Source organism: Anguilla anguilla, chromosome 5 (genome assembly GCF_013347855.1).
Source record: "Anguilla anguilla isolate fAngAng1 chromosome 5, fAngAng1.pri, whole genome shotgun sequence".
NCBI classification, from domain to species: domain Eukaryota; kingdom Metazoa; phylum Chordata; class Actinopteri; order Anguilliformes; family Anguillidae; genus Anguilla; species Anguilla anguilla.
Window position 1 is genome coordinate 59,994,571 of NC_049205.1, and position 16,036 is coordinate 60,010,606.

The following is a 16,036-nucleotide window of genomic DNA, read 5'->3' on the forward strand; positions in this document are numbered from 1 at the left end:
ATCTTAGGCCTGTGATTGGCTGATCGGCATTGCAGTTTCTCTCTTGAATTTTTCCATCAAGTGAACTCTGTCATCTCTCTCTCTCTCTCTCTCTCATTCTGTGAAGAACTTAATTCATTTTTAACATCTACACTTACATATGGTGACACCCTGAAGGGGTTAGGTCACCAAAAAGAAAAAATGAAGAAGAAAACTGGGTGGAAGATGAATTTTGCACAATAATGACAAGGGTGCCCCATGATCCTGGCTGTTGTACAGCACCACAGACAGTACCATGGCTGTAACAAACTCTGAAGAGTTAATAGTGTTAATTGTTCAAAAAGCAAAAAAAATACTGAAAAGCTGGAAGTCTGATATTTTCTCTTTGTAATTGTCATTTCAAAATCAAATCTAAACACGAAATGGCATACTAAAAACTTTATTTTGTTCAATGAAATAATACATGCAAATATTGCTGGCCAGTAAAAAAAACAAAAAGGAAAAAAAAAATCTGGTAAATTTTACATGTTTACCTGCCCTTGGAAGGTGAGCCAGAAAGTTATTTTCGGACCCTGCACCCAGCTAAATTCAAGTAAACAACTTCAATTTTACTCCACTGTGTAAACAAGTATTTCCCTTGCCTAAAAACAAGTGTTCACAAGCAGCTATTTTTTCAGTCCCAGAATTCATCCCTTTTCCTTGATCCCCTTCCAAGTCAGACTGGATGTTTTCGGACACCCCACGAAGAGGGCCTCTGTTGACTGTACTACATAATTCCCTTGATTGCATGAATTATTCACATCTCTCGCTTCTCAGCTAGGTCTCCAGCCCGGGCTTGGAACTGAACGGAACCAAGCTATTAATAATGACTGAGGAAGCCACCGGGACTGCCTTCTGTACTGGCATGTGTCCCTTTTCCGTTAGGAAGATGGTGAGAAAACCTGTGACTTAACAGAAGGTTTTTTTTTTTTGGAATGTCTTTTTATAAATTCAAAGTCAGTGTTCTAGACCTCCACTGCTTTCAGCTACCAGTAGTGATTGTTACATCATCATTGGAATGTCCAGTTCTATAGAACATACGAATCCCATATTTGTGATGTCATGCTTTACATGGTCAAACCTGTTCCAAAAAAATATGAAACCCATCCAATAAGAGGGAGCGTAATCCCTTTACATAGGACCCTTGTTTCCTTGTCCTTGTATCTTACACATTCAGCAGTATAAAAACATGACAGGTTGATTCAGCTAAAATCACCACCAGTACGAGCATTAGTGTTGTTGTTCTTCTTTCTGGCAGACATTTAAAGACATTATTTAAGTCAGTTTTCCTTACAGGCAGTTACATGAGATACTAAAAACAGCCCATGGTCCTTTTAGGAAAATTCAATGGCCGCAGGTACAACAGAGGTTTGAAATAGACTATGCCCACTCTTCTGGACCTTGCCAGGACACCTATATAGGCCACAAGGTGAACAAAGGCAGATTTGGAAACAATGTGGCCTTTCATTGGGGGTGCAGTGGGGCCAAATGGTCAGTTGTTTGTCACATGAACTGAGAGAGGGGAAAAAAATCAATTTAACATTTTCATTCCATAGCATGTACATTAAACATCTTGCTAGTGGCAGCAAATTTAAAAAGGGTTCTCTGGGATTCATCAGAATTCATAATATTTTTTCTCCCCCAAATTTGACCAAACTCAACTGATGGGGTGAACCGAACAAACTCTAACTGTCACTCAAGTTTTACCAGGCCCAGGGTCAGTGAACCAGATGTGTTAGTGTGAACTCTGAACGTAATGCAAGGCCAAGGGGGAAGAAAGCCAGGATCAACAGACAGACTAAACATGCATTTACTGCTCACGGTGCCCCCTGCTGTCAGGATTCAGAACTGCAGTGACCATGTTACCAAGTGGCATGCTTCCTGTGTTTGCTTTGTGGTACTTTGGCAATGGTCTATCTTTAGCACAACTGGAGAGGAGAGGAGGGAAGGAGGGACCACAACCGGTTTAATGATCATCTGATATTAAGGGTCTCCAGTTCAGCAGCAAAACATAAAATCAAACATATCCCAGCAGCAGAGGCAATTACAGTTAATCAGAAAAGGTGTCCGTCTTGTGAAAATTAAATCCATCGGTTTGATTCCATAATTTCAATTCCACTGGCCCCGCCCCCTTCGACCGGCGTGCCTTCCGCCCTCACCACCAATCAGATTTCATCTCAGGCCCTGCTGTGCCAATCAGAACATGGGGTTCCGGGTGGCTCCTCTTCATTGCGGCTCTTAGGAGGAGAGAGAGGACGAGGCCCTGTTTACATTATCAGGTTCGGCACGTGTGGTGCCAGCGCGTCACAAGGGGCCGAGGAGGCGACTGCGTTGGGACTGGTGGTAGCGATGCATCGGTAGGGGTAGGAGGCTGCATGCAGGAGGAGTCCAAGGAGAGCCCGAGAGAAGGAGGGAGGTCAGGGAGAGAGGTCGGAGTGGAGGGTGAAGGACTATGAAGGGACAAGGGAGGTCTGGCAGTGCACCTGAAGCACGGACCTGTGCCTCTCTCCTGAGGTCAGTGTAGCAGCTTCTGTCCTCCTCTCTATACCATCCACCCTCCCCCTCTCGCACTCTCCTCCCCTCCGTCCATCTCTCTCTCTCTCTCTCTCTCTCTCTCCACACCTCCTCATTTTCCACCCCGCCTCCGGCCAGCTGCCTATTGGTTGTCGTGGTAGAGGAAGTCGCGGAAGATGGCGCTGGTTGTGGTCTGCCCAAAGATGAACGCTCCAATGGTCACCATGAAGATGCCGTAGGACACCAGCCCCCACCAGCTGCCGAGAGAACAAAACGCACTTCAGCCCAGGGATCCTGCTATCTGACCTCTGACCTCTGACAGCACAGCAGAAGTGATTTCACAAAAGAGCAATATGGGCAAAATCTAGGCCCGGGCTACCAACCGCTGTTCCTGGAGATCTATTGTCCCGTAGGTTTTGACTCCAATCCAAACAAAGCACACCTCACTCAACAACTAGAGGTCTTATTGAGTTGATCATTTGTAGAATCAGGTGCACCGAAGAAGGGCTGAATTGGAAAACCTACAGTACATCTCCAGGAGCAGGGTTCGCCAGTCCTGGTCTAGGCTCAACTAGAGCTCAGAGATCAGCGCCATCTGCTGGTGGGAGAGGGAATAAAGCTGCACGTACCTTCCGGGTCTAACTTCCTGCATCTCCGAAAGCTTGGCTTGAATCAGACACAGGCCTGGGGGGGGGAGTAGAAGAGCATTAGTCCACGATGAAGGCCATCACCACAATCACCGTCAATTAGAGAACAGCATCGGCAATGGAGGAGAAAAGCTAACCAGAAACCAAAAAAATAGAAACAGGCCTCATCTTTAACGGCAGTTACATGAGAAAAAAGGGGGAAATAAACAAGATGAAATTAAAGGAAACTAAAGAAAGACAGTGTCCAAGAAGCAGTACCAAAGTGTGAAGAGGGAGCTTAACTCTGAAATAAAAACTGTTCTCAGCCTGTTTGGACAGCTTCATGAAGAAGCTGTTCAGTTTGAGGAAGAAGCACTGGCTTCTTTATGCTGACCTGAGGGGCATTGTAGCACACACATGAATCCAAATTGTGGAGAAAAAAACAAAAAAAAAATCATTTTAAAAATGTGAAATAAAATCATGCTCCTTTCATGAAGTTTGTTAAAATAATTTCACCTGCACTAGTATGGCACTGGGTGCAAACAATGAATGAATGAATTAAAATGGAATTGGTGTGTAGCAAGTGAGTAGTGAATGAAAAACAATCTATATCAGGTCCACGACGAATAGCATCTTGAACCAGTTTTTTTCTTCTCCATCTGTAGGTCACCAGTGGCCGCTGTCAAGAAGAACAATGATGGAAAGAGGAAATGGTGGATGGAGGAAGAAGACGAGTGTGTGTGAATAAGATGTGTGCTTGGATCAGTTCTCTGTCAGTTCAGTCAATTCAGGAAATGAAACGAGACTCAATTTGTGAACTGAAAAAGGCCCAATGCGTTCCATGAGATCTATTAAAATAAAACAACTCAATTTTGTGCTTCATTTCCCCCGAGCTGGCGGCGAACAGCGATTGGCTCCTTGGTGGGGGGGAGGCTACCTGGGAAGACGAAGATGAAGCAGGCGGCGAGTCCGCCGATGAGGGAGATGACGCGGCCGATGTCCGGGATGAAGAGCGCCAGGAGGAGGGTGAGCGCGAACCACGTGACCGTCTGCAGCAGCCGCCGCCGCCGCTCCCGCCCCACGTCCACCTCCACCGGCTCGTCCCGGAAGCGCAGCCACAGGCCCTCCAGCACCGCCCTGCAGGACCGGAGGGGAACAGCGCCTCATGAATAACGTGACCCACTATCCGGGGACGGCCCCCAACCGCCATCCGCTCACAACATGGCGCATTAAACACGGTATCTGACGGGCACGACGTGTGTGCATCCGGACAGTTCAACTACTACAACTACTTTAAAGCAAACTGCCACTGCATGGAAACAGCGCCATCTCATTGGTCCAGCAGGTTTACCAGCTGATCTGCATGTAGTGAACTACCATCCCCAGCATGCATTGCAAAACATTTCCCAGTGAACTCTTGGCATGTTGCTTTTATTAAAAGAAAAGCCTTTTACTAATTACACTAAAGAGCTTTAAAATATCGTAGGATTACACTGCCACTATAGTGTTTGAGTTCTTAGTAGGCAGGAAAAAAGCATACAATAAAGTAAGTATCCAATAAAGTAAAAATACAGATTCAAGGTTAGAGAAACAAAATATGAAGTCATTAATTTTGCTTGAATGCGCCATTACATTGTATGCGCACACACAGTGAGGAGCAGTTCAGTGATACCTTCCGCAGAAGTGCAGAATGGGATATGATGTCACCACACAGACGACTATGAAGGCCCTGGCGACAGCCACGGCGATGTCGTTGGAGGGGTATGACATCAGAACGTCCTGATTCACGGTGGAGCCGAACGACAGGAAGCCACAGACACCTGGGGGAGGGAGAGGTCACCACCTGTCAATTACTCACGCGACCCCGCCTCTAACCTTGAAAAGAATCTTCCTTTCAAACTTCTAAATATCATAGTCACAACACACAACAGCACACCAGTGACACATTCATAAGGTATGACACAAGAAAAAACACATGCACGCCTTTACAGCGTTTTTGTGAGTCAGCCTTGATTCCTGCACTGCGTTCCATACTTTAACAGGCTTTTCAAAGGTGCACAGACTGTGTCAGGTGACCTAGCCTAAGAGCTCTGATTGGACAGCCTTGAGAACAATGGGCTTTAAATACAAAACGAGTTTTTAAAAAAAGCAATGAACTGAAATGAAAGGCTGAACCGGTGGTTGTGTAAAGTGAGAAGCAGACCTGAAATGAAAGGCTGAACCGGTGGTTGTGTAAAGTGAGAAGCAGACCTGAAATGAAAGGCTGAACCGGTGGTTGTGTAAAGTGAGAAGCAGACCTGAAATGAAAGGCTGAACCGGTGGTTGTGTAAAGTGAGAAGCAGACCTGTGCCGGTGTAGACGAAGAGGCAGATGATCATGCCCGCCGTGACCACGCCCCCCCAGGGCTGAATCTCACGCTTCCTCATGCTGTTAAAGACGGGCACGCTGCTCACGTGGCACTGAAACACATACACACACAGTTACACCTCCACTGTACAGTACCAATCCTACTGAAATACTCACACAACCATCTCTACTGAAATACTCACACAACCATCTCTACTGAAACACATGCACACACAGTTACACCTCCACTGTACAGTACCAATCCTACTGAAATACTCACACAACCATCTCTACTGAAATACTCACACAACCATCTCTACTGAAATACTCACACAACCATCTCTACTGAAACACATGCACACACAGTTACACCTCCACTGTACAGTACCAATCCTACTGAAATACTCACACAACCATCTCTACTGAAATACTCACACAACCATCTCTACTGAAACACATACAAACACAGTTACACCTCCACTGTACAGTACCAATCCTACTGAAATACTCACACAACCATCTCTACTGAAATACTCACACAACCATCTCTACTGAAACACATACACACACAGTTACACCTCCACTGTACAGTACCAGTTCTACTGAAATACTCACACAACCACCTCTACTGAAACACATATACAGTTACACCTCCACTGTACAGTACCAATCCTACTGAAATACTCACACAACCATCTCTACTGAAATACTCACTACCATCTCTACTGAAATACCGACACAACAATCTCTACTGAAACACTCACACAACCATTTCTACTGAAATGCATACACACAGTTACACCTCCACTGTACAGTACCAATTCTACTGAAATACACAACCATCTTTGCTGAAACACACATACAACCACCTCTATTGAAACACACACACACACACACACACACACACACACTGCAGAAAGTCGCAGAAGATAAATCACCTGGAAGCCGAAGCATATGGTGGGCATAGCATTGAACACGTCTGTCCAGGAGGAGGGACTGCAAACAAAAGGCAGATGTCTGTCAAACACTGAGAAACCATTTTACATTTCTGCACTTATCACACACTCACATCCAAAGCAAAATACACAACTGCATTTTTTTACATACAATCCATTTAATCAGCTGGATTTTTACGGACGCAATTCAGGTTAAGTTCCTCGCTCACGGGTGCAACAGCAACGTCCCAACTGGGGACCGAACCTTCAACCTTTGAGTTACAAGGCCTATTCCACGATCATTACACCACACTGCTGCCCCATAGCAACCCAGCTTGTACAGATGTATAAACGTGGACGGAGTGTAGCGCAGTGGGTAAGGAACTGGGCTTGTAACCGAAAGGTCGTAGGTTCGATTCCCGGGTAGGACACTGCCGTTGTACCCTTGAGCAAGGTACTTAACCAAAATTGCTTCAGTATATATCCAGCTGTATAAATGGATACAATGTAAAATGCTATGTAAAAGTTGTGTGAGTTGCTCTGGATAAGAGCGTCTGCTAAATGTAATGTAATGTAATGTGTAGCTGAGTTCCAGACAACCTACCATGTACCATTGCGAACACTAGAGGAGAAAAGGGAGGGAGGGGGATGTTTGACAGGGTGGCAGTGACGCACCCCCACAGTCCAGGATCAATACCTGACTGGACCAGGGCCATGTAGCGTCTAGCAAGCCTGAATCCTCAGCTAGTGAGGTGCAGTCTGCAGTCTGTCTCTGCAGTCCGTGTGCGGGGAGCACTCCACCAGTGCCAGACAGCCGCACGACTCAGCAAGAGGACAGCCGAGGGAGAAGCGTCGGCGGCTGGCCGGGGGTGAAGCGTGCGCTTCTCAGCACCCTCTCGAACAGACAGAGGAAGCGTCGCAGCGCGCTAATGTAGCTGCCGATCACGGCAGCCGATGAGAGCCTCCTTAACGAGGAATTCTCCACGGATCTGGCAACCCTGGCTCATGCCATGCCTCCTGCCCCGTCGCCTAATTAAGCTCGCTCTCTTCTGGGAGGGAAATACCGCAGTGAGCAGTTAGGACCTACCGCTGGGCCTCTCTCCGGGAATCGTTAACCTTTGCAGACTAATCACCTTGCCAACCAACGTGGGCCTAATGACACGTGCGCTTCTTGGCTAGAAAATTACTAATGTGGAAGTCTCACTGGGTAAAGGGTATTGAGCCAGTATCCACTGTGGGCCATTATGAAGTTAAGATGGCCCCAGCTCCCCAAGCATTGTGGGAAACGTAGTTCTTGAGGAGTGTATTGAAGCCTACCTGGTGGGAATGTAACCCGGTGAAATCTCCTTGTCCGGCCAGATATACTTGATGATGACGACAATGGTCACATACCAGGTACCAATGACACTTAACGCACTGCAAGCAGGAAAAAGAGCAACTAAGAGAAAAAGCAAAGCCATATGCCAAAATAAAATATAGAACCATTAGCAAAACCATTCTCACACAATTATCATAGGCATTTAATTAGTTTAAAAATTAGTTTCCTGGCGATCGACCATCCAGCAGGTTTTCACTCTAACCCTAACCCAAGCACACCTCATTCAGCAGCAAAGATCTTGCTGAGCAGCTGATCAGTACAGTCAAATTAGTGTGTCAAATCAGGGTTGAAATGAAAACCTACAGGATGGCAGATCTCCAGGAACAGGGTTGGTTACCACTGGTGCGAAAAACGACAAACATTCTAAAATGCAGACGGACGTGTTTCCAGGTTACACAAGGGTAAGTGTGAATCCCAGTGGCCCATATTCCGCAGTGACGGAACAGGACTCCAGTTACATCACACAGAGACAGATCTGGCACAGTGACAGAAGAATGGGGGGGGGGGGGGCGGGGGCGGGGGGTGGGCTGCCAGTGACTCATTCACTTCAACCTGCCACAGCGTCCGTCTATCGACCGCAAAGGCATCTGACCGTTAATGAGGACATTCCGCCATCACTTCACTAACTGTCAATCACAGGCCGGATTTTTCCGACAACCTTTGTTTTGAACCGGGGAACTCTGGGATGGCCGCTGGGGTTTGGTGTGTGGGGGGAGAAGGCGGGGGGGAGGGGGGGACCCACCTGGCATACTTCTGGAAACCAATCTCCTTGGGGATGGAGAGAGGCAGGATGACCAGTACTGAGGTCACCACGATGGTGAACCTGCGGTCGGTGTACCAGTGATCGTCCATCACCCCCTCAGGCTCGTGAGCCATGGCTGCGATCACTGGAGAGAGAGAGAGAGAGAAAGAGAGAGAGAGAGAGTGTGCACAGAGCATAGTGGTGAACAGTTTTATAATGCAGCCGCTGCTTGTGCAATAAAAGCGCCTATATTTGTCCTGCCAATAAAGCACTCTGAAATTTGAATCTGAGAGTCTGACACAGGCACAGGCCAGACCAGTCAGCCCGTGAGTGCGTGAGTGAGTCTGACACAGGCCCAGGAGCACTGACAGCCAGGGTAACAGCACTGGAGAACTCTTCTGACAGTCACTGAAATTAAAAGGCAGAACGCGCTCCGGAGAGCTCTGGGAAAAAAATAAAATAAATAAATAAAATTAAACTCATCGCATCGTGTCCCATTTGTTCTATAAAGCTCAGACCTTCGGAACACATAAAACTGCAAGGCCTCGAGGCCAGAAACTCTCCTGAGCTACTGCTGCTTTCGCTAGCTGTTCAGAACAACGAGACAGACAAACACGGTATAGTATCATCAATTCCTTCACATGCAACCTTTTTTAAGAATTGCCAAGGGCACAAGACGAAAGGTGCACTCCCATGGCGCACCTGTTCACGAGCCAATGTCTATTTTCCGGCAATACAAGCCACACAGTAGTGCCAGAGCAGAGCTAGCTGGGACAGGAGAGCCACCTCTCAAACCGACAACAACCGGTAACCTGTAAGGCGTCTGTTGAGTTTATCAAAGGCACTTGCGCTGGCTAAGGCTGAAAATATTACATTACATTACCGGCATTTAGCAGACGCCCTTATACAGCTCCCGGATTAGGCTCTGCCCGGGTTCGACTGACTCTGCGAAACCTTTGAGGCAGCTGTGCATGAAAGCTTTGTTAGATCGTATCGCTATCTCTCCATCACTGCGCGTATATTTTTTAATAAACTTCGTCAAATCTGCATCAGGCATCGAAACCGTGTCAGATTTCCTAGCGGGCCTTATCCTCTATGCTCAAGAATTTCTCTCCAAAACAAGAACACTGGCCAACTTATATTAAACAGAAAGCAATAAACTGTATATAAGGAAGGTGCTGCTTTTTCTCATTGTTGGAGACCAAACAATATGGTCCATACATGCAACAATCCGGCACAGTGAAAGAGCATTGAGCAGATTCTTCGTAGCGCAAAGCCACGCTCAGAACAGCGCGCAGTCAAGCGGCCGCACAGGAAGGACGCGTGGCGCACACACTCACGCTTGTCCAGCTGGTCGCCGATGATGATGAGGAAGGCGATGCAGGTGCCGAAGGTGTAGACGGCGATGGCGACCTCGCAGATGACCCCCGTGACGCGCCCGCACACCGCCCGCACCACTTCCTGGTAGGTGGTCTCGTTGCTGACCTGGGAGCAGTAGGCCAGGATCACCAGTCCGCTGATGATGAAGACCAGCATGCACTGCAGGAGGGAGACAGGAAGTCATCTTAGTTAAATCAGCCGTGCAAATGTTTTTAATTAAATACACAGAACGTGAAAAAAAAAATGAACCGTCAGCGGAAAAAAATAATGTCAGTCCTGGTATAAAAAAAATGCATACATGCAGCCTAACAGCACCAGAACGAATCCGTAACCAGAAAATGTTCACCGTATTCAACCTTAAAAACAAAACAGACCTAAATGTGCATTTTCTCCCTCTGTGAGTGTGAGCATGCTCAGTCTGAGGGTTACTGAGAGAATAAGTGGAGCTGAATCGGGATTTCTTTAGACAGGCTGTGCCTGTGGCAGGCCCTCACTGTTGGGGTCGTCGGAGTCCTAGCAGAATAAAAGAGCCTGGAGGTAGACCCCAGCTGTACGTGATCACCACCTTCGCCCGCAACAGCCACTGAGGCCTTTTTTTCCTTCAAGCAAACTTCAGGCATCAATCAATGCGATGTTTGTTAACTAACCATTACTTGTCCTGTACAAAAAAACACGTCAGCGGAACAGAAAAACATCTTGCTACTTTCTCAAGTGCCTGTCATTTTGTTCCAAAAAACAAACATGTCTGAAACGACATGAGACAGACTGAAAGGGACTCAATCGCATTCAATGCCTAACTTATTCAGTGTCTAAAAGGGACACTGTGAATGCCTACTGTAAGTGTCGCGCACATCAGATGTCTTGATTATGTTTTCCCCAAACAGGTAGGTAAACAACTACAAACCTGTATTTTTATGCATTTTAGCCCCTAGCTACTTATGCCATGCTTTACCGCCCCACATGTCAACCACATAGCAACCACTATTTTGGTAGCTTATTCTCCCCAAAGTGCCAAATATGGAACGCAGGACATTTTCGGCATAAAAGCAGGATGTCCCAGTTAATACGAGACACTTGGCATCCCTAGTCTGTAAGCAGGTGCAGTCTCCCAATCCCCCTTACCCCCATTACACTCCACGGGCCTGTGCCCAGACTCTACGGCCCGAGCGCAAGAATTTGGGGCGGTTCCCCGAGCGTTCCCCTCTTACCAGCTGGAGCGTGACCCCCGAGGTGACGCCGCCGGCGACGTTGAAGGCGGCGGGGAAGTTGAGCAGCCCGGCACCGAGGGCGGCGTTGACCACGATGAAGACGGCGCCCAGGGCTGAGGTCCCGCCCCCGCGCCCCTCCCTCTCCCGCTCCGGCTCGCGCGGGGGGGGTCCCGTCTCCACGCTGGGGCTCTGCAGGAGCCAGGCGCGCTCCCCGGCGTCATCGCTCCCGCCCCAGTCCCCCGCCTCGCTGTTTATCGCCATCTCCGGCCCCGACATCCTCGCCGCAGCCCGCCAAATTCAGAGCTGTTCCCCTCCTCTCCCAGCAAACCGCCAAATTCAGAGCTGATTCCCCCTCCCAGAAAACCGAATTCAGAGCCGATTCCCCCTCCCAAACACACAAACACCAGATTCAGGCCACTGAGTGCGATTTAACAACACTCACAAAACAGGCCGCTCTCGATGGGCCACCCCCTTTTTTTCCCCCCCCCCACACCCGATTTCGGAGTAAGATGTCCCAGGTGCCCCGTTCAGAGAAGTCCTTATTGCCAGCGCCCAACGGGAAAAGAGAGCAGAGGGCAGACGATCGCAAAGCCGGGGGCCGGGGGGGTGCAGGGAGGCACAGGCGAAAGACAAAAGTGCGTTGGTCCTCGGAACATTTTCACAGGGATTCCGGTGCAGCCAGGAATTCCACACACGGAGCACCTCCAGAGTCCAGCCAGTCCCCCAGGGACTCACACACGGAAGGGCAGGTCCGAGCACACACCTTCCAGCCCTTTCAGGAACCTAAAAAACAAAAAACAAAAAAACACCCAGTGAAGGAAAGCACCACACACATACATGTCACTGACATGGCCCTCACACTTTTCTGCACCATGCCAAAAAGAGGCTTCCACAGTTTACCTCTTTATCTTGGCAGCCGTATATTTTTAAAAAAAGATTTCTGCCACTATGGCAACGGTAATTGTAATCGCTCTCTACCTTGCCAAGTTGCCTGCATCACCGTTATTTTCAGCACCCTCTCAAGCTGCAAGACGGATATGAGAAAATTCTAACTGCACCCGATTCACTTTCTGTTATTTATGCTCTCGTTTGTCTTAAGCCACTGTTCTGGGTGGACCAAGGCAGTCAGGCCATCCAGATGCTGTGGACGAAAGAAGACGTAATAGACCTGTAAACATACAGACAGCTCATGAAAAATGGCCTAATTTGCAGTGCAGCACAGTGCACTTCTCAGGAGAGCCATGCCAGTGTCCTTGGGAAATCACGAGATGTGTCACCACACTACACCGCATTGTCATAAACCTTGCTGGCTTGTGACTAGAACACTTAAAGCTGTATGTGTGGAGTACAGAAATGCACTGACAGGCATAAAATCTACACTCCCCCAGCACCAACCAACCTCCATAGTTTCCAAGTTGATCATTACTTTGTTGTCTGACTAATACGCTCTGTCCCTACTTCCCCTAGACAAATCTATACGCGACACAGTCAGCATTCTTGCGTGTATGTCATGTTGCACAATGACAGTTCGCAAAGAATAACGCACGGCAGTCCCGGTCTACCCCTCCATCACGTGAGATAATCACGTCCCACATCTTTGCTGTCTATGCGTTAGTCCACTTCCTCTACATGCTTAAAAATGTCAACGCGTTGGTTTCAGTGATTGTTAGACCTGGGCTGTACAGTCTGGCGGAAAAAGAAAAGAATCGCCTCCGATATACAAGACAAGCAAGTTAACATGTGGCAATTGAAATGGGTATTCGGGATGTGGGAATTGTTGATTCAGCTCGTTAGCCGGAAAGACCGAAAACACTGATAACTTCGCCCAAACATGCTCGCCCAGTGCCTGAAAGTGGCCTCGTTAATTGAAGGCCCCAGTCAGACAGCGTAGAGTGGTTTGAGGATAATAATCCTGGTTAACATGTGATGGTTCTGCAACCTTACGGCAAAGAGGGATTCTGTGCACCATCCCAAATCAGACAACAATGGGTCCAACAAGGGAAACACGATTAAGCTATCACAGATAGCTAGCGCACAAGCCGGCAAAGCCGTGATTTTAGTTACCTGCCTTTGCTACAGTAGCAAATTAGCCAACTAGTAAAATTACGCAGCAATTTTAAACATACCAAAGTACAGTGGTAGACTGAGTTTTACACGCTGAATTAAAACGCTGTGCTATTTCATAACAAATAACATATTCGCATAACGTAGCTATTTACTGGAATGAGGACCTATCGTATTGGTACCGACCTTGTCATTTCTTCATCCAAGCGTAGATCGCAAACACGAAAGCCTTGGTAGCCCGGAGGACCATTCAAATATTCGGTAGTAACTGGGAATTTTTTTCAAACTCGTCCTGTTTCACCGCTACGGTGACACCACACACTAGCTGCCCGGGTGCCCGGCTATCTGAGACAGGGGGCTGTAATGCAGCGAGTAGTGTTCATTCCTGCTGATCTCAATAACAGCGAGAGCATGTGATACTCATGTGACCATTCCGTCCAATGACATCGCAGAAGCCGCGGTGGGTAGTGGGGGATGTTGTTTAATTGTATAAGACTTTAGTTAGCAGTTATCAACCATCAAGAATCCAGATATGGTGCTATACTGTGGTTATTTCCTAGGTGTTAGAAGCAGTACGTGAAGCTTGCAACACACTTTCGTAGAGATTAGATAAAACAAACTTTGTCACGTTACTTTATGTGGGAGAGTAAAAAATAGACGACAGGACAGGATTAACGGAAAGACCACCGACTTATTGATCTGTGAACAAAACGTTTAAAGAGGTCTATTTAAATTTACTGTATAACTAAAACGACCACACCAAGCATAGCAATACAGTAGCACACAAACATGGTAGTTAAACCTCAATAGTTTAAAAGCAACCATTGCAAACGTTTAATCGATGCTCATTAAACGAGATTTTTTTTTAAAAACTTGAAGCTAAGTATGGGTAAATATGCAATTATGGTTAATTCCAGCTACGAGCCTAAGATGGAATCTTAGCTGGAACCAGCTTCTGCTCCATCTGGATATACCATCTGGACTTTGGTGACGGTCTGTTGTCTGTACCAAGCTGGCCCACCAGCTGGACATAGTCTTCGCCAGCATGGATGCCATCTCAACTATCTTGTTGCCTGCGTGAACATATCCAAGACAGATGTACTAATTTGAAACCAAGCTGGAATTTTAACCAGGGTGATCACGTAATTCGCATGTAAAATGCGACGGTGTGGTATGTGTTATCAGTAATTTGCTCATCGGACTATGACAGGGCCGAATAAATTGGCTACCGAACGGCGGTGCGCAACTCATGCCTCTCCAGGTCCGTGGCCTGTAGCACGGGGAACAATGGATGGATTATTTGTGTCATTTCTGTGAAGTGTAGCTCTGTCTCAGCCTATTTCGTAGACTGCAGTACGATTGTTGCGCTGTCCTCTCTCTGCGCTGTAGTTTCCCCGAGTCAGCCAGACTGTGCTGCCAGGCTACCACTCAAGTAATCTATACCGAGACACTGCTTGTTTTTGCGTTATTATTAATAAATAATTACTATTTACCCCATCCTACAGGTCCCTAAGGAGGGACGTCCTTAGTCCTCAGTCAGAAATACTGGCTGACGTCTGTTGAATTTTGATTTACTGATGGATATGTACCACAGTTAGGCAGGTAATGCAGGCATTTGGAGTTTCTTCATATCCACTGTTCATATGGGGTCAAATATTCTGCAAAGTCAGCCAAAGTTAACAACCTTGAAGGAATATAATTTAGACATAGATAGAATCAGCAAAACATATAATGTCATATGTTAAAGGGTCACATTACACAGTGACATGAAATTTGAATACTTTTACCAATGCCTGAAGGCTTGTTTTTAAGTTATTTTCTGAAATTGTCAATTGAAATATGATGGAGCATTTACTTTCAGTTTTGGTTTTGATGACATTTTGAGTTCTAAACATCGCTGATAATGTTCTCCCCTAACATTTCTCTCTCACTCTCTCTCTCTTCTCTCTCTATCTCTCTCTCTCTTCTCCCTCTCTCTCTCTCTCTCTCCCTCCCTCCCTCACACACACACACACACACACTCACACAGTCCCACCTATTTTTGTGTACGTACTGTCCCTTTAAGAGTAAAGTGCAGGAAAGAGGAGTGTAGAAGTTTGAAATTTCTGGCTCCTCCTCCTGTTTTGGCCATCCTAGTTTCCTTGTTTCCAGGGGCCTTTTGTTGCGTAGTATGGCCAGCATGGGTTCGTCGCTCGAAATACCTTCCCGTGCGGACACCGATTGCCCCCTCTGCTCAGGAAAATGCCGGGAGCCCTCCTTCCTACCGTGTGGACACTGTTTCTGCCGGGCCTGCATCCAGGAAGTGTGGAGCAGCTCCCCTACGGGGCCGTATTACTGCCCCGAGTGCAGAGAGGAGTACAGGAAGATGCCTGCTTTTGATAGACACGGAGGGGGCCCACCTACCGCCGCTATGGGAACACAAGGACGCGGGGCGTTTTTCTCTTCAGGTAGGGGCTACACTGTCCCGCTACACTTATATGGCTATCGCACACACAGAGGCAAAACGGCTACGTGCACGCGTAGGGTACAAGGAGAAGATCACATAGGGGGCACTAGGGGTCCTTCTTAATATAAACTGTTCCCAGAATAAGCCACTTTACTTCGGCATGCTATCGCAAATTGCCAAATTTCTCTGAAGACTCTAGCCTCTTCTACCCTGTAGTTACTATGACTACTAAATAATAATAATAATAATAATTATTATTATTATTATTATTATTTCTACTTAATTTTACAGTGTAATAATGCAGAACAATCAGGCAAAATAAAAACAAACTATTCTGTGCATACCTCTATTTGAAAACATGAGTCATCAGTTGCAGTCA

General features: G+C 47.1%; 2 protein-coding genes across 3 annotated transcripts in view; one reads left to right on the forward strand and one right to left on the reverse strand.

Annotated features, from left to right (window-relative positions):
• slc38a7 (solute carrier family 38 member 7) lies at positions 1 to 15,267 on the reverse strand. 2 transcript variants are annotated; one of them, XM_035417343.1, is made up of 11 exons: positions 15,247 to 15,267; positions 11,148 to 11,930; positions 9,900 to 10,098; positions 8,560 to 8,704; positions 7,757 to 7,855; positions 6,443 to 6,500; positions 5,503 to 5,617; positions 4,831 to 4,978; positions 4,096 to 4,295; positions 3,162 to 3,216; positions 1 to 2,789 (listed from the first exon to the last, which is right to left on the reverse strand). In XM_035417343.1, exons 2-11 carry the CDS (start codon positions 11,421 to 11,423, stop codon positions 2,675 to 2,677), a joined length of 1,410 nt encoding a protein of 469 aa, XP_035273234.1. In that variant the 5' UTR covers positions 11,424 to 11,930; positions 15,247 to 15,267; the 3' UTR covers positions 1 to 2,674. The 2 variants fall into 2 exon arrangements, with proteins under 2 accessions (XP_035273234.1, XP_035273233.1); XM_035417342.1 differs by lacking the exon at positions 15,247 to 15,267 and adding an exon at positions 13,398 to 13,632.
• LOC118227170 (tripartite motif-containing protein 14-like) overlaps positions 15,264 to 16,036 on the forward strand; it is a 7,287-nt gene continuing 6,514 nt past the window's right edge. The window contains exon 1 of the mRNA XM_035417341.1: positions 15,264 to 15,658. Coding sequence (XP_035273232.1) covers positions 15,382 to 15,658 — 277 coding nt within the window. The 5' untranslated portion in view covers positions 15,264 to 15,381. The remainder of the gene's footprint in view (positions 15,659 to 16,036) is intronic.